Source organism: Geotrypetes seraphini, chromosome 10 (genome assembly GCF_902459505.1).
Source record: "Geotrypetes seraphini chromosome 10, aGeoSer1.1, whole genome shotgun sequence".
NCBI lineage: Eukaryota > Metazoa > Chordata > Amphibia > Gymnophiona > Dermophiidae > Geotrypetes > Geotrypetes seraphini.
The window spans coordinates 19,434,356-19,453,752 of NC_047093.1; the positions used below are offsets into that span (position 1 = coordinate 19,434,356).

At 49.0% G+C, this 19,397-nt stretch overlaps 1 protein-coding gene across 2 annotated transcripts in view; it reads right to left on the reverse strand.

Moving 5' to 3' along the window:
- Nucleotides 1-19,397, reverse strand: part of ZNF207 (zinc finger protein 207) — a 65,673-nt gene that overhangs the window by 13,858 nt on the left and 32,418 nt on the right. Inside the window, exons 7-8 of one of the 2 annotated variants that reach the window (XM_033960843.1) lie at nt 4,622-4,782; nt 3,874-3,966 (exon numbers count right to left, since the gene is read on the reverse strand). In XM_033960843.1, the coding sequence (XP_033816734.1) occupies nt 3,874-3,966; nt 4,622-4,782 (254 nt within the window). The remainder of the gene's footprint in view (nt 1-3,873; nt 3,967-4,621; nt 4,783-19,397) is intronic. The other variant, XM_033960844.1, reaches the window with a different exon arrangement.

Genomic DNA, 19,397 nt, shown 5'->3' on the forward strand with positions numbered 1-19,397 from the left:
CTCCTCTAAAAAAATGTGGGGAGGTGGAGGAAGTGGGGGGAGGGACCCCGCTCGTGACCCGCCGGGTTTAACACCCCCGAGGTCGGACGAACCCCCAAACAGAGTCCGCCCAAGCTCCGTCCGGCTAAAAACAGGGACAATAAACCCCCTAAACAAATTCCAACAGCCCTACCAAGGGAGATGGGTACAGATCACTCAACACCTGCTGGAGACTGAAAGAAGACTGAGGGAAATAGAGAGGAGGGGCTAGGATATACTGTCCCAAAGTTTTGTTTTCAGTCTCCACCTGCTGGTCATGATTAGATATATACCCATTCGTAAAGTTAACCTCTACTGGTCTGGAGAGTGCTAAAGAATTAGAATCATGTAAGTCCTTTCGCTGTTGACTTTGTGAAGAATTCTGGAAATGAGGAATTGGAAGAAAGGCGTAAAAATGTTGGTTCCATGGAATGGAAAAAGCATCTCTTTGAAGCTGGGCATAAAGAACAAAATGTGTGTTTGTCTTGTGTAGCAAAAAAGTCTACCAGTGGAGTTCCCCAAAGTTGGAACACCTGCTGTAGTATGTCTGGATGCACAGTCCACTCATGAGGATCGAGTTTCCTGCTGAGCAAGTCCATATGATGAGACAAAACAAAGGTCCAGATTCAATAAGCTTCTCTACAAAGTGAAAGGGAGGCTTGATCCCCCCTTGTTTGTTCACATAGAACATTGCTACTTGGTTGTCTGTCTGTATTAGAATGCGGTAGTTGCGAATCTAGGGATGAAAAGCCCAGAGAACATAGAAAATTGCTCAAAGCTCTAAATGATTTATGTGAAAACATTGTTCTGATAGTGTCCACTGACTTTGTGTGTTTGAAACTGATTGAGATGCGCTCCCCAACCTTTGATGGATGCATCTGTTGTGATGATGAGCTGAGGAGGCAGAGGTTCAAATGGGACACCCTTGATAGAGAGTTGACTGGATCCACCATAGTATGGCGGATTTGACACGAGGCCAGTGGAGTCTGAGGTACCATTGTAGAGGACGCATATGCAGCCTTGCATGTGACACCAGAGACAGGGATGTTGCCATGTGACCAAAGAGACGTAAGATATTGCGAGCTGTCAGGTAAGAGGACTGCCTGAGATGGGAGGCTGGACTGATGGTCTGACGGCGATCTTCTGGAAGATAAGCTTTCGCCATGATGGTGTTTTTCTGCGCTCCAATGAATACGAGAATGAATCGGCCCAAGTTGTGACTTTTTGTAGTTGATCAGGAACCTCAAATCTTGCAGGGTCTGAATTGTAACTAAATGATGTGTAGCAAACATTATTCAGAATGTGCTACAAGACAAACAAGTCATCTAAGTAAGGGGATATCACCAGGTTTTGCTTTCTTAAGTGGGCCACTACTACAGCGAGGCACTTCATGAAAACACGAGGCACTGATGAGAGGCCAAAAGGAAGAACCTTGTTTCGGTAGTGATTGTTGAAAAATTTGAAACGAAGGAATTGCCAGTGAGAGGGATGAATTGGAACACGAGTGCAGGCATCCTTGAGCTCTAGGGCAGCTAACCAATCGTTCTGTCTGAGAAGCAGCAGAATGGATGGAAGGGAAATCATCCTGAACTTCTCTCTTTTGAGGCAGGCGTTGAGAGGTCGTAAGTCTAGACTAGGAGTCTTTTTTTGGAATGAGAAAGAAACTGGAATGTCTCTGATGTTGGGGTACCCCTCTATGGTGTGGATTGAAGGAGAGAGATATATCTTCCGAAAGTTGAGGAATGTGTTGGACTGAGGAGGATGATGGAAGGATGGGGTGTGAGTGAGGAAATTTTAGAGAACCCTGAGAAACAATGGTTAAGACTTAGTTATCCATCATGATGCACTGCCATGCGGAGACGAAATGGGTTAGCCGCTGCCTCCCCCCTCCCCCCAGGATTCGATTTGAGTGGAGGAAGCTGAGATGTAGAATATTGCTTCCTGTCCTTTGAATGTTGTTTTTGAGAGGAAGGTTGTGATCTTTGTAAGTTAGGACGGTTATAGAGAGTAAGCTGCCCTTGTGGATAGCATTGTCGTAAAAACTTTTGATATGCTCTTCTGAAGGAAGGAAGGGCGGGTTGACAGATCTGGTGAGTCTGGTCTGAAGAAGCCAAAGTTCCCACATAATAGTTGAATCCTCTTTAGCTGTGAAACTGTGTCTTTGACCTTTGCACCGAAAGACTATCTCTGAGACAGGGTGCAACAGTCAGTCTGTCATGGAGGTCTTCTCTAAGGTCAGAAGCCTTAAGCCATGCAGTTCGTCGAGATGCTATCACCACTGCTGCAGTACACGACATCATATCATACACATACAGTCTCTTAAGACTTCTGGTCAGTTCTAGGAGAGGACTGTGAGGCTGGAGCTGAGCCCCCGGGAGCCTTTCCTGTTTTACCTTTCTGCCATGAAGCTTCCTTCTGTAGCCCATGTCAGCTTTGTAGAGGCCGGTGGAGGAGTCGTCGCTGATGTTCTTATTAGCGGCTGCTGCTGAACTACTACTCCAACTTCTGTCGGTAACTTAGAGGCAATATGAGGCGGACACAGTAGGCTTCCCACCCCCCGACGGAATGCTGGCCTGAAACTGTCAAGCTGTCGAGCGTTGACTGGAAGGAAGTCATCACGATGTGGAGACCAGTGTCTTTGCGGTCCTAGGTGATGCGCTGTTAAACTGGAGCGGCAAAAGAAAAAACGAATTACTAAGGGGAAGGGCTCCAGAGGCAGTCTCCCAGCACACGCTCAGTGAGTTTTTTAAAAATCCTTACTATATCTTGGGGAGCGTACAGACACTCAGGTTCAGTCAAGAGACTTCACCTTCAAGTGTGACTGCATTTTCCCCTGCTTGTCTCCGGAGAACAAAGCTAATGAAATGCAATGTAGGTACTCGTACATTGTCTGTTGGACAGTTTGCCCACGCACAGTGTAGCACTTGGCCTTTAGTAGCCACAAGGTCAGAAACATGAACGATCCATTGCAATATTGTACCATCAAAGAATAATATGCAGTTGTATGCTTTCTTTGGGCAGAGGGAGTGAAACCTGTGGAAATTCCGTCGGATATTGACTCAGTATAGACATAGCACCATGAATCAACAAAAGATTTGAGAGTGGGTAAAACATTTAAAACCGAGAAAAATAGGTGCAGCTGACAAAGATCGTTCTGGTCACCTATCAACATCATGCACAAGAGCACATTGACAGCATCAGCATCAGAAGAGACAGTGCAACAGCTTGGGTTCGAACATCTTTCACATCCTCCTTACAGCCCAGATCTGGTGCCTAGCAATTACCACATCTTCTGTCCACTGAAGGAGATGCTGCGAGGTTGTAGATTCACCTCTAATGATGAAAAGCAAGCGGTGCAAACTTGGCTTCGGGAGCAGCCAAAATACTTCTTCTCTGCAGGAATGCAGAAGCTAATTCAATGATACAACCAATGCGTCGTCTTGCATGGGGAGTATATGGAAAAGTGATATGTTCAATTGCTCAGTTACTTCTATGTATTTTGCCTTTACATTCTGATTTACCCTCGGACATTATAGTGCCATTAGGGAGGTAACACAAAGGCTTCGCCATGCAAACTAATCAGTGCCAACTACAACGCATTAATGCTTACATGCTGTTTTTAACCCTTTAGAACCAGAATGTTGCGTTTTCTGAAACAATGTGAAATTGTGGCATAATTTACAAGTCAAAATGCTTTCAGAGGTATAATTCAATTTAAAATGCTGTGTTGTCATTAATGAAACCCTATTCAACAGCATTTATGGAAAAAATGTTTACAAAATTGTGTCTTTAAGTTCCAAAGGGTTTTATTTGTGAAGCAAAAAAGCTTTTTAAAAACTGCAACTTCCTGCATACTTGTGCTGTGCTAGGAAACAGAGCTTTAGAAGGCGCAGACAGATTTTCTGAATTGGATGAAGCTGTAGATGAGCCTGTGACAGGTGTCCCCATCTGTAGCATAAAAGAAAGGAAACAGTGAAAAGTCTCCAAGGAAATGGGTGGAAAATAGCTAAGTGCCAGAGTCCATGTTATCAAAGGGTCTGAATTCTTGTCAACTGCCATATCTTCAGTCCAACTGTCATTAAGACATTATGGATGTTTAAATTCTAAAAGTTAAATGTTTATTAAAATTTGATAACCCGCCGAAGCTTACAACAGTTCTCATTGGTTTTACATAAAAATAAAAGTGAACACAGAAGAACGCCATAAAAAAAAATAGAAGATCTAAAAATCATATTCATCCCTTAAAAAAGACCTATTAAATTTTAGAGACTATTAGCACCATAAAGTAATCAACAGGCTCTGTTCTGTACAGAAATTAAAAAAGCAGCATTGGAAAAATGAATGAAGACAGCTGCCTCGAATATGCAAAAAAGTCAGACACAACATGAAAATTGTTATGCAAATCTCCTACCAGTGAGAAGTGGTATAAAGAGATATGACAATGATGGCCTAAAGATACTTTTATGCTCTGGAAAGGTTTCATCTGGCTATTATCAGATATTTACACATGCTGAAGGAAAAAGCAAGAGTGAACATACATATTTCAGTACATTATATGACAGTGGAGCTAGGACATATGAAATTCTGAATAAGATAACCTTACCTGCCCTGCACTGGGAAAAAGTGGTTTAGTAATAAGAGGTTGTGGGTTGGGTATAGAGGCACCAGGAGCTGAAAGCCTACCAAGAATACCCTGTGAACTTGCTGGCTGCACTTGTGTCATAGGAGGCATTCCAGGACGAGGACCAACATGTGGGGGTATACCTATGAAGAGTGAAATGGTTTCAATTTATAGCTTTGTATATGGATGATTTAATAAAAAGCAGCATTGAGAACTCAATTTACAGTCTGTACAGTAGGCACATGCATTTTTCTATTGTTAATAACCTATATTTTCATTTAATGCACACTATTACAAAATTAAAGGATAAACAAAACGGAATGAAACATTTCTTATTTTAAGTATTTTTTTTATTGGCAGTAATATATACTTAACCCATCAGCTCAAGAGACATATAACCATCATGGCAACAAAGTAAGTTAATACAACATTACATGGCTCTAACTGTCTGGAAACAACAACAACCCCAAAACCAGAGGAGGGCGATAAAACTCGATCTTCTGACCCACTTGGATGATATTCAACACCCATTAGTCCTTTCTCCTAATCCCTCTAAAATGCAGACAGCCATCCCCCAATATTTGGATGCATGGCTGCCAACCTGGTTTCACTGGGGCTTATTGGAGGAAGGAATGCCACGAGCCTCTGAGGACTGCTGGCTTTTGGAGCTGTTGAATCGCCATCTGTAACCCTGGAAGGACCCCTGGACGGAGGCCTCCTAGGAATACTGTCAAGAATGACAGGAGAAATGAAAATTGCCTCTACGCCTGCCTGGATCAGCCACATTGGCCATCAGGCCCTCACGGCTCTTACCAAAAAGCATCTGTCCCCTAAAGGGCAGTCTGCTCAGTGTTGCCTTGGAGGCTGAGTCACCTGCCCATTGTCTATTCAGAGCATTCTGTGAGCCAGGACAGCATAAACCAACACCTTGCTCATGACCCTGATAAAGTTGTATAGGCATCAGCCACATAATCCACCCCTTCAAGCTGGTGGCAGGCATCCTCCTCCGCAGAGGGCTACTGTCACAGTCTGGTGCATCAGGCCCATGCAGCAAACAAGGCAGCAGCAGCCTTGATCCCCAGAGCAAGAGCTACAAACAGTTTTTTTCAAAAATCAGGTCCACCTTGCAATCCTGGGCATCTTCCAGCATAACACTACTCTCACTTGGGAAAGCCTTACATTTGGTGACCTGAGCCACCGCCAAATCCACCTTTGGCTCAGCTGGTCAAATAGCTGCTGGAACTCTGGTGGCATGGGATAAAGCCTAGACAAGGTCTTGGAAACCCTCAAGGACCCCGCCAATGTCTTCCACTGTTCTGTAATTGCAGTAATATCTGGATGCACAGGAAAAAAGGAGGTCTGAGCGTTAAAGCCACTCATGACCATGCACTGGGAAGAGGAGGATGGAACTTCTAGCTTCAGCTCTTTAAAAGCATTGGCAATAAAGTGGTGGATAGAGACTGACTTGAAAAGGCCTCTTCACTGCCAGACCCAAACAAGGAGCCAAGAGTCATCCAGGACTGAATCAGAGTCCCGAGACAAAAACAGCATGAACTCTGACCTCCAATCTGGCTAGTCTGGCTCTGTAAAGTCACTGGAACCAAGGCCCGGTCTTCTCAACTGAGAAGCAGACACTGGATAACACTCAATGGGTTGATGGCTGTACGCCTGCAGGCTGCGCTAACTGACCTGGTCTCATCAGAAAGACTCTCCACATCAGATTTACAAACTCTGGGGAGAAGCCTTGTGCAGGTGAAGCAAATGAATCCTGTAGAATCTCTGGCTTGGCTTTTGTGGGTTCTTCAGACTCCATGCACCCACTTTGCATCCTCACAAGATAGGGGATCCGGATAGAACTTTTTACCCATTTCTTGGACCCAAAGCAGTTCACCAGCCCTGGAGGACATGGATAGGGCTAAGCATGAAGCTCCTGCCCCTCCCTCATGCATGCTGCGGCACATGGATGCTCCACTGCCGAACAACCGGCACAATTTTTACAAGTAACATGTCCGTATACCCAATTAAAATCACAAATCAAGGGTTTTTTGAGGCAGCTAGTGGCTTTTGAAAAAAAGATCGATTGATGTGGAGGAAGTAATGTCACCAGCATGGCTGGCTGTCTCTGAACGGAGCTCCATCGGAGCCACACTGAATATTCAATTAAAAAAAAAAACCCAGTGGAAGTTGAAATCATATCATTTCAATGGCAGTAAAGCCAGGCCATCAAAGGAGAAGGCCTCCAGTCCTCTGCACATGGTTAAAATGGCAGAGGCATAAAATGGCAGAGGCATAAAAATTGATAATCAAACGAAGAGAGAGAAATTAACTTATTAATGAAGACCCACAATATTCGAGGTGCAGTCATACCATAGAGTGATACAGCTAGGCATTATAACATTTTTATCTTTGTTTTCCATTCCTGTCCTGATAGAAAGTTAGGAATTATTTCAGTGATCTTATGCAAGGCCTGCGAGCCAATGGTTGCCTGCAGAGACCTTCTGGGCGGCCCACACAACTATCTGGAATCCCCCTCTACCCCAGCAAGATCTAGTGCTTTCTCACTGCTCTTGTTCCCAGCAGCGCTGCTCTTACTTTTTGGGCTGCCAGCAGCATTGAGTGTAGATGGACCACTGTCCTCATTCCATCTGACAATGAGCTTCCCAGCCCTGTAGGCTGGCATAAGTAGTTGCTACAATCTACTCAGGAGACTCTAGATTCACGTGCTTCTACCAAGCTGACACAGAGAGGGTGGAAGTCTGCAATCCTTAAGCATGTGCAGATGCTCAAACCCTGCACTGGCCCATCATATAGCTTTGTTTAATCAACATCTACTGAACTGCAATCAAAATCCCCTTGAAGTAAAGGGGACGAGGCTTGATACACTGCTTTTTGTGTGTGTGGTTACAATCAAAGTGGTTTACATTATTTTAGACAGGTACTTATTGTACCTGGAGCAAGGAGAAATTAGGTTACCTGCTAAATTTACTTTCTTCTAGCCTCTCCAGACTGGTATAGGTATCTTACAAGTGGGTTATATCTCATCATGACAAACAAAACTCTGGAATAGTACACAATAGCTATCTCTCCCTACTCCTATCAGTCTGCCAAATAGCCAAGCAGAACTAAGAACTTGAAACAGAAATAAACAAGACTACAAACAGGAGTAACAACTAATATACCTGAATGCTGTTAGAAAATGCAAAGGAGAGATCCCAGCAAGAAAATGTTCCCATAGCTCGCCGGCTGAGCCACAGCTGCTGTTCTTCAATTCTCCCTGGCCCTTGAAAAATATTGGACCCGCAGAAAAAACAAAATCTGCACACGCAACACCCACAAGAACAACACGACAATATACAGGGTGGGGTCCTATGCCGGTATGGAGAGGCTAAAAGAAAGTAAATTAGCAGGTAAGAGCCTAATTTCTCCTTCTTTAGCATCTCTTACAAACGGTACGTACCAAAGCAGTCCCCATCATGGGTGGGACCTCCTGAAAGGCCGACACCAGAAAACGCTCACTGAACACTGCATCCCGATGCACCTGAATGTCCATACCGTAGTGTCTGACAAAGGAAGACCTAAAAGGAGCCTTACAAATATCCACTGGAGGCACTAGCAAAGACTCAGCCCAAGAAGCCGCTTGACACCAAGTGGAATGAGCCTTGAGAAATACCAGAACAGGAAGTAATAAGTCTCCTTGATCCAGAGCGCAAAGGTAGCCTTGGATTCACCATCCTTCTTACGAGGACCCGCAAGATGATCTGATTTCCTGAACTCCCATACCATGAGCAGAGCCACTTCCTGCGCCACCTGAGTGCTCTTGGTGCCCCCCTGACGATTGACATAGGCCACCGCCGTGGCATTGTCTGACAGAACCCTGACTGACTTGCCCGTCAAGAAGAAGCGGAAGGCTAACAGCATCAGACAGATGGCTCTGGTCTCCAGAACACTGATTGACCAGTCGACCAGGACGCCTCCTCTGTGGACCAGGTGCCCTGAGCTGAGTGACCTAGACACTGAGCTCCCCAACCAAGGAGACTGGCATACATAAGAAGCACAGTCCACTGTGACTGATCCAGACTCATCCCTTGAACAAGATGGGAGGTCTGGAGCCACCAACGAAGACTGCAACGCTCTAAGCCCCTCAGAGGAACAGGGAGATCCAGACTGCCTCTGGGGCGACCACCACTGAAGCAGAGCATACTGAAGAGAACGTATGTGGGCCGAGCCCACCTCACTACGCTGAGGGAAGCCACCAACGACCCCAAGACTTGGAGGAAATCCTGTGCCCGAGGACACTTGGACGCCATAAGCAGGCAAATCTGAGATTGCACTTTGCTTACCCGGGGCCTCTGGGAGGAAAACCTTCCCCAAGGAGGTGTCGAACAGAACCCCAAATTACTCCAAGTACTGAGATGGGGCCAACCGACTCTTGGAAAGGTTGACCACCCATCCTAACTACAGAAACTCCACCACCCAAGCCGTGACCTGGGTGCTCTCCTGAGACGACTTTGCTCGAATCAACCTGTCATCCAGGTCGAGATGCACCAGAATGCCCTCTGTCCGCAGGGCCGCCACGACAACCACCATAACCTTGGTGAATGTCCATGGAGCCATGGCCAGACCAAAAGGAAGCACACAGAACTGAAAGTGCTGACCCAAGATCGCAAAGCGAAGGAAGCATTGATGGGAGGCCCAAATTGGAACATGCTTCCCTGGCTGAACCACCAGAATGACAGACCGCAGTGTCTCCATGCAAAAAGATGAATTTTGAGAGCCCTGTTGACCCCTTTTAAATCTAAGATGGGCCAAAAGGTCCCCTCCTTTTTGGGCACCACAAAGTAAATTGAGTACCTGTCAGTGCCACACTCCTTAGGGGGTACTGAACTATTGCTTTGAGATCTAGCAAGCATTGAAGGGTTTAGTGAAAGGCCTGCGTCTTGCATGCCACCTGACACGGAGAAGCTAGAAAAAGATCTGGCAGGGAGTGGGCAAACTCTAGCGTATATCCGTCTGCATCACCTCCAAGACCCACTGACTTGGCCCACTTTGGAAAAACTTGCAAAACCAGGCACCCACCGGAACCAGAGGGGGCGCCGGCAAGGAGTCATTGCGCAGGATGGGCAGCGGGGGAACCGGCGGAGGGATTCCCAGTCCTCTGACAGGCCCCCCAAAAGGACTGCATGAGTTGATAAAATCAACCCCGGGAAGACCCCAAAGCTGGGAAGGGAGCAACCCCATGCCCAGGGTGGTATCTGCGGAACTCTTGCAGACGCTCCCGGGCAGTGCCACCCCAAACTGCCGGGTGGGCATGGACCTCAGGCAGGCAGAGCACTTTAGAGTCCATCAGAGTCTGAACAAACTTATCCAAATCCTCTCCAAACAAAAAAGACCCCTGAAAGGAAAATTTAGTGAGTTTAATTTTGAACGCTGCATCCACTGACCAAGCCGAAGCTACAAGGTACAACGTGCAGCCACTCCAAAAGCCATAGACTTGGCAGACGTCCGCACCAAGTCATAGAGGGCATCCAAGGAAAGAAGAAGCCATCTCAATCTTTGCCACCTCCTGATCCACCAAGCACCAGTTATCGGACTCACAATCCAGGACACGCTCGGCCCACCGAAAAACAGCCCAAGCCACCAGCCCCCCCACAAATAGCAGCCTGGACCCCCAAGGCAGAGATATCAAAATTCTGTTTAAGAATGGTCTCCAACTAATGCTCCTCAGAGTCCCCTAAGGCAGAACCATCCTCGACATAGAAACATAGAAATAGACGGCAGATAAGGGCCACGGCCCATCAGGTCTGCCCACTCCAGTGACCCTCCCTATTTATCTTTGCGGATAGATCCCACATGTCTATTCCATCTGGCCTTAAAATATGGCACACTGCTGGCCTCAATAACCTGAAGTGGAAGACTATTCCAGCGATCAACCTTTCAGTGAAGAAGAACTTCCTAGTGTCACTGTGCAGTTTCCCGCCCCTGATTTTCCACGAATGCCCCCTTGTTGCCGCGGGACCCTTGAAGAAGATGTCTTCTTTCACCTCGATGCGGCCCGTGAGATACTTGAATGTCTCGATCATATCTCCCCTCTCTCGACGTTCTTCGAGTGAGTAGAGCTACAATTTCCCTAACCGCTCCTCGTACAGGAGCTCCTTGAGTCCCGAGACCATCCTGGTGGCCATTCTCTGGACCGATTCCAGTCTCAGCACATCCTTGCGGTAATGCGGCCTCCAGAATTGCACACAGTACTCCAGGTGCGGTCTCACCATGGATCTATACAGTGGCATAATAACTTCAGGTTTACGGCTGACGAAACTGCTGCGTATGGGTCATTCCATGTCAAGTGATCAGATTCTTGGAAAGTGCCCTGCATGACCATCACGGATTTTGATGAAACTTCATATGCAGAGTCCACCATGTCTCAAACGAACTTTGGTAAAGTTTTAGTTTCGCCTGTGGAATATTTGTGGAGATATAGCCATTTGTTTGACCCCATACCACAATGAAATACAGTACGACAATGACATTCTGACAACTTTGAGACACAATATCTCCCGAGCTGTGTTTCCAAAAAAACTGAAACTTAGCTACCCTGCACAACTTTTTGAGCTCTGTTCATTGCTACCAATAACAATTTTTGCCGAGCACTGATTGAATGCCTGAATTACAGTAAACTTGGCCGAAAAAATTAGTGCTCCAAAAAAAGTCAAAGTTTGACATTACTTAGCTCCCACAATAATTGAGTAATAAATGCGAAATTTGGCGCATGTCTCAGTACAACGTTGTTTTCAAAAGTACAATTTCAACCTCCAAGCTCTTTCCATTAGTTTACAAATTAAGTGTAAAGTTGCTAATTTGTGTAAAAAGGCCAAAAATAGGGTATTTTCAGCCTGCTTTTACAGAAAAATACCTTTTAGAAACTCTTTCAAATCAGTCTCATTAGAAAGAGCATATTTCAAACCCCCTAGAAAAGTGGTAATTTGCTGTCAGAGCTCAAGGCCATGTACATAAATCATAAAATACTACAATAAAAACACACTAGTCACAAAATCACATTATTTAACACTAATAAAATAAGTTAAATAAAGTTAAGCAAAAGGCTTAAAAATGGAGACATTGAATTAGCCCAGAGACAATCCACTCCCTTCAAGGCTGAGAAAGCACAGTTACTTACCGTAACAGGTGTTATCCAGGGACAGCAGGCATATATTCTCACATGTGGGTGACGTCATCTACGGAGCCCCGATGCGGAAGCATTTTCAAGCAAACTTGATTGAAGATTTAAGTTTGCTCTGCTGCTCCACGCATGCGTGCCTTCCTGCTCCACTAGGGGGTGCATCCCCTCGTGGTCTCCAGTTCACTTAACTAGCCAAGAAGCCAACCTCGGGGAGGTGGGTGGGTTGTGAGAATATATGCCTGCTGTCCCTGGATAACACCTGTTACGGTAAGTAACTGTGCTTTATCCCAGGACAAGCAGGCATGATATTCTCACATGTGGGTGACCTCCAAGCTTACTGAAGAGGGATGGAGGGAAGTTGGCAATTTAAGCAAATAGATTTCGCAACACCGATTGGCCGAACCGGCCATCGCTTCTGGACAGGGAGTCCAGACAGTAGTGGGAGGTGAAGGTATGAACCGAAGACCATGTGGCAGCCTTGCAGATTTCCTCAATAGGTGTTGACCTGAGGAAGGCTACGGAGGCTGCCATCGCTCGGACTTTGTGTCCCGTTACTCGACCATGCAGCGCGAGACCAGCCTGAGCGTAGCAAAAGGAGATGCAATCGGCCAACCAGTTGGACAAGGTGCGTTTGGAAACTGGGTGACCTAACCGGTTTGGGTCGAAGGACAAAAACAGTTGTGGGACTTTCCGGTGTGGCTGAGTGCGTTGGAGGTAAAAGGCCAACGCTCTTTTGCAGTCAAGAGTGTGGAGCGCCACTTCTCCGGGATGAGAGTGGGGCTTGGGAAAAAACACAGGTAAGACAATGGACTGATTGAGATGGAAATCAGACACTACTTTAGGTAGGAACTTTGGATGGGTGCGGAGTACCACCTTGTCGTGATGGAATACCGTGAAGGGTGGGTCCGCTACCAGAGCTTGTAGCTCACTAACCCGCCGTGCGGACGTGAGCGCAAGTAGGAAAATTACCTTCCAAGTGAGGAATTTTGGATGGCATTTGTCTAGGGGCTCAAATGGAGGTTTCATTAGTTGAGCCAGAACCACGTTAAGGTCCCAAACCACCGGGGGAGGTTTGAGAGGGGGGTGGACGTTCAGCAGGCCCTTCATGAAGCGAGTGACTAAGGGATGGAGCGAGAGGGCTTTCCCTTCCAGGGGCTGATGAAAGGCCGCAATCGCACTGAGGTGTACTCGAATGGAGTTGGTCTTTAGGCCGGAATGAGATAGTTGAAGTAGATAGTCAAGGACCAGGGGGACGGGGACCGACACCGGATCCTGGCTGTGGGAGGAGCACCAGGTTGAGAATCTGGTCCACTTTTGGGAGTAGCAGGTTCTCGTCGAGGTTTTTCTAGAGGCCTCCAATATCTCCTTGACTGATTGAGACACGGGGAGAGCAGTCAGGGGGAGAGAAACCAAGCATTCAGATGAAGAGATTGAAGATTGGGATGTAACAGTGAACCCTGACCCTGTGACAGTAGAGAGGGAAACAGAGGCAGAGGCAGTGGATCTCTGACACTGAGTTGAAGTAGAAGGGAAAACCACGGCTGGCGTGGCCAGCGAGGGGCAATCAGGATCAGGGTGGCTTGTACTGTTTTCAGGTGGACAAGCGTCCGCAGTATCAGAGGAAACGGCGGGAACGCGTACAGGAACCTTCCCTCCCAATCGAGGAGGAAGGCGTCGGCCTCGAGCCGGTCCGGGGAGTATATCCGGGAGCAGAAGAGAGGCAGCTTGTGATTGTGAGGGGACGCGAACAGGTCTATTTGAGGCGTCCCCCACCGTTCGAACACTCCTCGTAGGGCCTGAGAGTGTAGTGACCACTCGTGTGGCTGGAGGAGGCGGCTGAGTCTGTCCGCCAGGCAGTTTTGTTCTCCCTGTATGTACACCGCCCGAAGGAAGGTGTTGTTGGAGATTGCCCATTTCCAGAGGCGCAGGGCTTCCCGACAAAGGGGCCAAGACCCTGTGCCCCCTTGTTTGTTTACGTAGTACATCGCTACTTGATTGTCGGTTCGGATGAGAACCACTCGGTCGCGGAGCAGATGTTGGAAGGCTACAGCTGCGAGGTAGATGGCCCGAAGTTCTAGCACGTTGATGTGGCAGCGGCGGTCTTGTGCTGACCACATTCCTTAGGTGCGTAGGCCGTCCAGATGGGCTCCCCAAGCGTACTCCGACGAGTCCGTGGTGAGTACCTTGCTGTGGGGTGGGGTGAGGAAGAGCAAACCTTTGGAAAGATTTGAAGAGTCGGCCCACCAGCGGAGCGATCGTTGCAATGAAGGAGTCACTGTCACGGAGTGGTCGATCGGGTCCCGGTCTTGACGCCATTGAGACGCCAGGGTCCATTGAGGGATTCTCAGATGGAGGCGGGCGAAGGGTGTGACATGGACGGTGGAGGCCATGTGGCCCAGGAGGGTCATCATCTGTCGGGCTGATACTGAGGTCAGCCGAGAGATCCTTCGGCTCAGACTTACTAACGCCTCCAGGCGCGGAGGGGGGAGGAAGGAACGGAGGCGAACCGTGTCCAGCGTGGCCCCGATGAACTGTAGGGACTGCGAGGGGCGTAGTTGAGATTTTGGGAAGTTTATTTCGAACCCCAGACTTTGTAGGTAGGTAATAGTCTGTTGGGTCGCTGAGATAACCCCTTCTTTGGACGGGGCTTTGATTAGCCAGTCGTCCAGGTAGGGGAATACCTGGAGGCCCTGGGAGCGTAAGGTTGCTGCTACCACCACGAGGCACTTGGTGAAGACCCGAGGTGATGATGCTAGTCCGAAGGGGAGGACTCGGTATTGTAGGTGCCAGTCCCCTACTTGGAAACGCAAAAACTTGCGGTGAGCGGGGTGCACTGGGACATGTGTGTACGCCTCCTTGAGATCGAGGGAGCAGAGCCAGTCGCCCTCGTCGATCAGGGGGTAGAGTGTTGGTAGTGAGAGCATCCGAAACTTTTCCCGTACCAGGAATTTGTTGAGGCGTCTCAAGTCTAGTATTGGGCGTAGGTCTCCCGTTTTTTTCGGTACCAGGAAGTAACGGGAGTAGAAGCCCTTCCCCCGTTGGTCGGGGGGGACCTTCTCCACTGCTCTCAGGCGAAGCAGGTCTCGAGCTTCGGAGAGGAGTAGAGGTAGCTGAGTCCGGTTGGGAGGGCAATTCCTTGGGGGATTGTCCGGGGGAATGGCCCGAAAGTTGAGAGAGTACCCTGATGAGATCACGCCAAGCACCCATGTGTCCGACGTGAGTTGTTCCCAGCGAGGGTAAAAGGCTTTGAGTCGACCTCCGATGGGAAGGCGGCCTGGGACTATGGCGGAGGGGGCCCGCCCCCTTCCGCGTGTCCCGTCAAAAGGACGGGGATGGTTTGGTGGTCGCGGGCGGTTGAGACTTGGGCATGGCCCTGTGATGGGCTTGCGGACGTCTGGGTGGGGGCCGCGAGAAAGCAGGGGTGGACTTTTGTGGGTAGCGGCGCGGAGAGGCCCTGTATGGCCTGGGCGCTGGCGGTTTGGGCTTTTGCCGGACAAGGGCGGCAAACGAGCGTTCATGTTCGGAGAGGCGTTTTGTCGCCGCCTCAATAGTGTCATCGAACAATTCCTTTCCCACGCAGGGGAGGTTAGCCAACCGGTCCTGTAAGTTGGGGTCCATGTCGACCAGGCGCAGCCAAGCTAGTCGGCGCATGGCGATAGCGAAGGCTGCTTCTCTGGAGGAGAGTTCGAAGCCATCGTAGGCTGCGTGGAATAGATGAAGGCGCAGGTTGGAGAGGGACTCTAAGAGTAGGCCGAACGTTCCCTGCCGGGAGGCCGGTAGGTCAGTCTCAAAGGCTCTCAATAGTCCAATGAGGTGTTTGAGGTATGATGTGAAGGTGAAAGTGTAGCTTTGCACCCTAGAGGCCATCATTGCGTTTTGGTATAGTCTCCTGCCGAACTTGTCCAGGGTTCGGCCTTCTCGGCCTGGGGGGACCGCTGCTGAGACCCGGGACGGGTGAGCCTTTTTCAAGGAGGATTCCACTAGCAGCGATTGGTGGGAGAGCTGTGGTTGCTCGAATCCCGGGTAAGGTACTGTGCGGTACTTGGCCTCCATTTTGGAGGGTACGGCCGTGACCATGTAGGGGGTCTCCAGGTTCCTGAAGAAGGCCTGTTGGAGTACCGGGTTAGGTGGTAAAGCAATGTTACTTACCGTAACAGTTGTTATCCAGGGACAGCAGGCAGCTATTCTCACTAGTGGGTGATGTCATCCGACAGAGCCCCGATACGGACATCTTGCAAGCATGTCTTGCTTGAAGAAACTCAGAAGTTTCGAGATGCCCGCACCGCGCATGCGCCAGTGCCTTCCCGCCCGATGTACCGGGCGCGTCTCCTCAGTTCAGGTAGCTAGCCTGAGAAGCCAACCCAGGGGAGGTGGGTGGGACGTGAGAATAGCTGCCTGCTGTCCCTGGATAACAACTGTTACGGTAAGTAACATTGCTTTATCCCAGGACAAGCAGGCAGGTATTCTCACTAGTGGGTGACCTCCAAGCTAACCCCAATGGGATGGTGGGAGAGTTGGCAACTTAAGAGAACAAATTTTGTAACACTGTTTGGCCAAACTGTCCATCCCGTCTGGAGAAAGTATCCAGACAATAATGAGAGGTGAATGTATGAACCGAGGACCAAGTGGCAGCCTTACAAATCTCCTCAATCGGTGTCGATCTGAGGAAGGCTACAGAGGCTGCCATTGCTCTGACCTTATGGGCTGTGACCTTACAGGGAAGGGATAATCCAGCCTGGGCATAGCAGGAAGAGATACAAGCCGCCATCCAGTTGGAGATGGTGCGCTTCGATACCGGTCGTCCCAACTTGTTTGGATCAAAGGAGACGAAAAGTTGAGGAGCAGTTCTGTGTGGCTTTGTGCGATCCAAGTAGAAAGCTAGAGCACGTTTACAGTCCAGAGTGTGCAAAGCAGATTCCCCAGGATGAGAATGAGGCTTTGGAAAGAACACCGGAAGCACGATGGATTGGTTGATGTGAAATTCAGAGACCACTTTAGGTAAGAATTTTGGATGAGTACGGAGAACCACCTTGTCATGATGGAATACGGTGAACGGTGGATCCGCCACTAGGGCCTGAAGCTCACTGACCCGACGAGCTGACGTGAGGGCCACTAGAAAAACCACCTTCCAGGTGAGATACTTGAGTGGAGCCGTGTTGAGAGGTTCAAACGGAGGCTTCATAAGATGAGACAGGACAACATTGAGATCCCAAACCACAGGAGGAGGTTTGAGAGGAGGGTTGACATGAAAAAGCCCTTTCATAAATTTGGAAACCACAGGATGAGCAGACAAAGGTTTCCCTTGCAGAGGCTGATGGAAAGCCGCAATAGCACTCAGGTGGACTCGTATAGAGGTAGACTTGAGGCCAGACTGGGACAGGTGTAGAAGATAATCCAATACAGAAGATAGGGAAGCTCGCTGAGGTTCCGTGGCATTGGAAATACACCAGGAAGAGAATCTAGTCCATTTTTGGGAATAGCATTGTCGAGTAGCAGGCTTCCTGGAAGCCTCCAAGACCTCCCTCACTGCTTGAGAGAACTGGTGAGGAGTTATGTTGAAAGGAACCAAGCTGTCAGGTGGAGGGACTGCAGATTGGGATGAAGTAGTGAACCTTGATGTTGAGTGAGTAGTGAAGGAAACACTGGAAGAAGTACTGGCTCCCTGCTGCTGAGTTGAAGTAGAAGGGAGAACCAAGGTTGTCTGGGCCACCGAGGAGCAATCAGAATCATGGTGGCATGGTCTAATCTCAATTTGACTAGAGTCTTTTGAATGAGAGGAAAAGGAGGAAACGCATATAGGAAACGTTTGCTCCAATCCAGCAGAAAAGCATCTGCCTCTAGGCGATGAGGAGTGTAGATCCTGGAGCAAAATTGAGGCAGCTTGAAGTTGTGGGGGGCTGCAAAGAGGTCTATCTGAGGTGTCCCCCACTGAGCAAAGATCTGATGAAGGGGGTCGGAGTGGAGCGTCCATTCGTGAGGCTGAAGTAGACGACTCAATTTGTCTGCCAAGACGTTGTCCTTCCCCTGAATGTAGACTGCTCTGAGGAAGGTGTTGTGGCGAACCGCCCAATCCCAGACTCGAAGAGCTTCCTGACAAAGAGGAGCCGAGCCCGTGCCCCCTTGTTTGTTGACATAATACATGGCGACCTGATTGTCTGTGCGAATAAGGACCACCATGTCGTGAAGCAGATGTTGAAAAGCTTGGAGAGCATTGAAGATGGCCCTGAGCTCCAGAAGATTGATTTGATGGAGTCGTTCCGCACTGGTCCAGAACCCCTGAGTGCGAAGACCATCCAGATGGGCCCCCCATGCATAGTTCGATGAATCGGTCGTTAGAACTTTCTGATGGGGAGGAGAATGAAACAGCAAACCTCTGGATAGATTCGAAGAGGTCATCCACCAGAGAAGAGACTGCCGTAGAGCAGGAGTGACCACAATGTGACGAGATAACGGGTCGGACACCTGAGTCCACTGAGATGCCAGAGTCCATTGAGGGATCCTGAGATGTAGTCTGGCAAAAGGCGTCACATGAACTGTAGATGCCATGTGGCCTAAAAGGACCATCATGTGTCTCGCTGAGATGGATTGGCGAGAAGACACTGACTGGCAGAGTAGAAGGAGAGCATGTAAGCGTGGAGGAGGAAGGAATGCTCGAAGTTGAATGGTATCCAGGACAGCCCCTATGAAGGGGAGAGACTGGGTGGGCTGAAGATGGGACTTTGGAAAGTTGATCTCGAAGCCCAAGCTCTGCAGAAAACAAATGGTAGTCAAGGTCGCCGAAATGACCTTGGGAGCGGACGGGGCCTTGATGAGCCAGTCGTCGAGGTATGGGAACACCTGGAGACCCATGTTCCGGAGTGCAGCGGCCACCACTACCAGACACTTCGTGAAGACTCTGGGCGACGAAGATAGGCCGAAGGGAAGCACTCGATACTGCAGATGCAGATGTCCCACCCGGAATCTGAGGAACTTGCGGGAGGCCGGATGAATCTGGATGTGAGTGTAGGCCTCCTTGAGATCCAGAGAGCATAACCAATCGTTCTGCTCGATTAGGGGATAAAGAGAGGCAAGGGTCAGCATGCGGAACCGTTCCCTGACCAAAAACTTGTTGAGGACCCGAAGGTCCAAAATGGGACGCAGATCGCCCGTCTTCTTCGGGACCAGGAAGTACCGGGAGTAAAACCCCTGGTTTTGTTGATCCACCGGTACCGGCTCGACGGCCCGAAGCCGGAGCAAAGCCTGAGCTTCCTGGAGAAGAAGAGCGGTCTGTGTGGAGTTGGAAGGATACTCTCTTGGAGGATGGTCCGGGGGGACCCGTTGGAAATGAAGAGAGTATCCCTCTCTTACGATGGAGAGGACCCAGAGGTCCGTGGTGATCGCCTCCCATCGATGACAAAAATGATGGAGACGACCCCCTATGGGAAAAATTGGGGTAGGCAGAACGAGATCGGTTATGCTCCCTGGAGGAGAGTCAAAAAGGCTGAGTAGCCTTGGGAGCAGCCGGCATTTGAGGCTTTTGCTGAGTCTTCTGGGGCGGCTGTCGCTTTGCAGGCTGTCTCGCAGGAGGGGCCTGCCTTGATT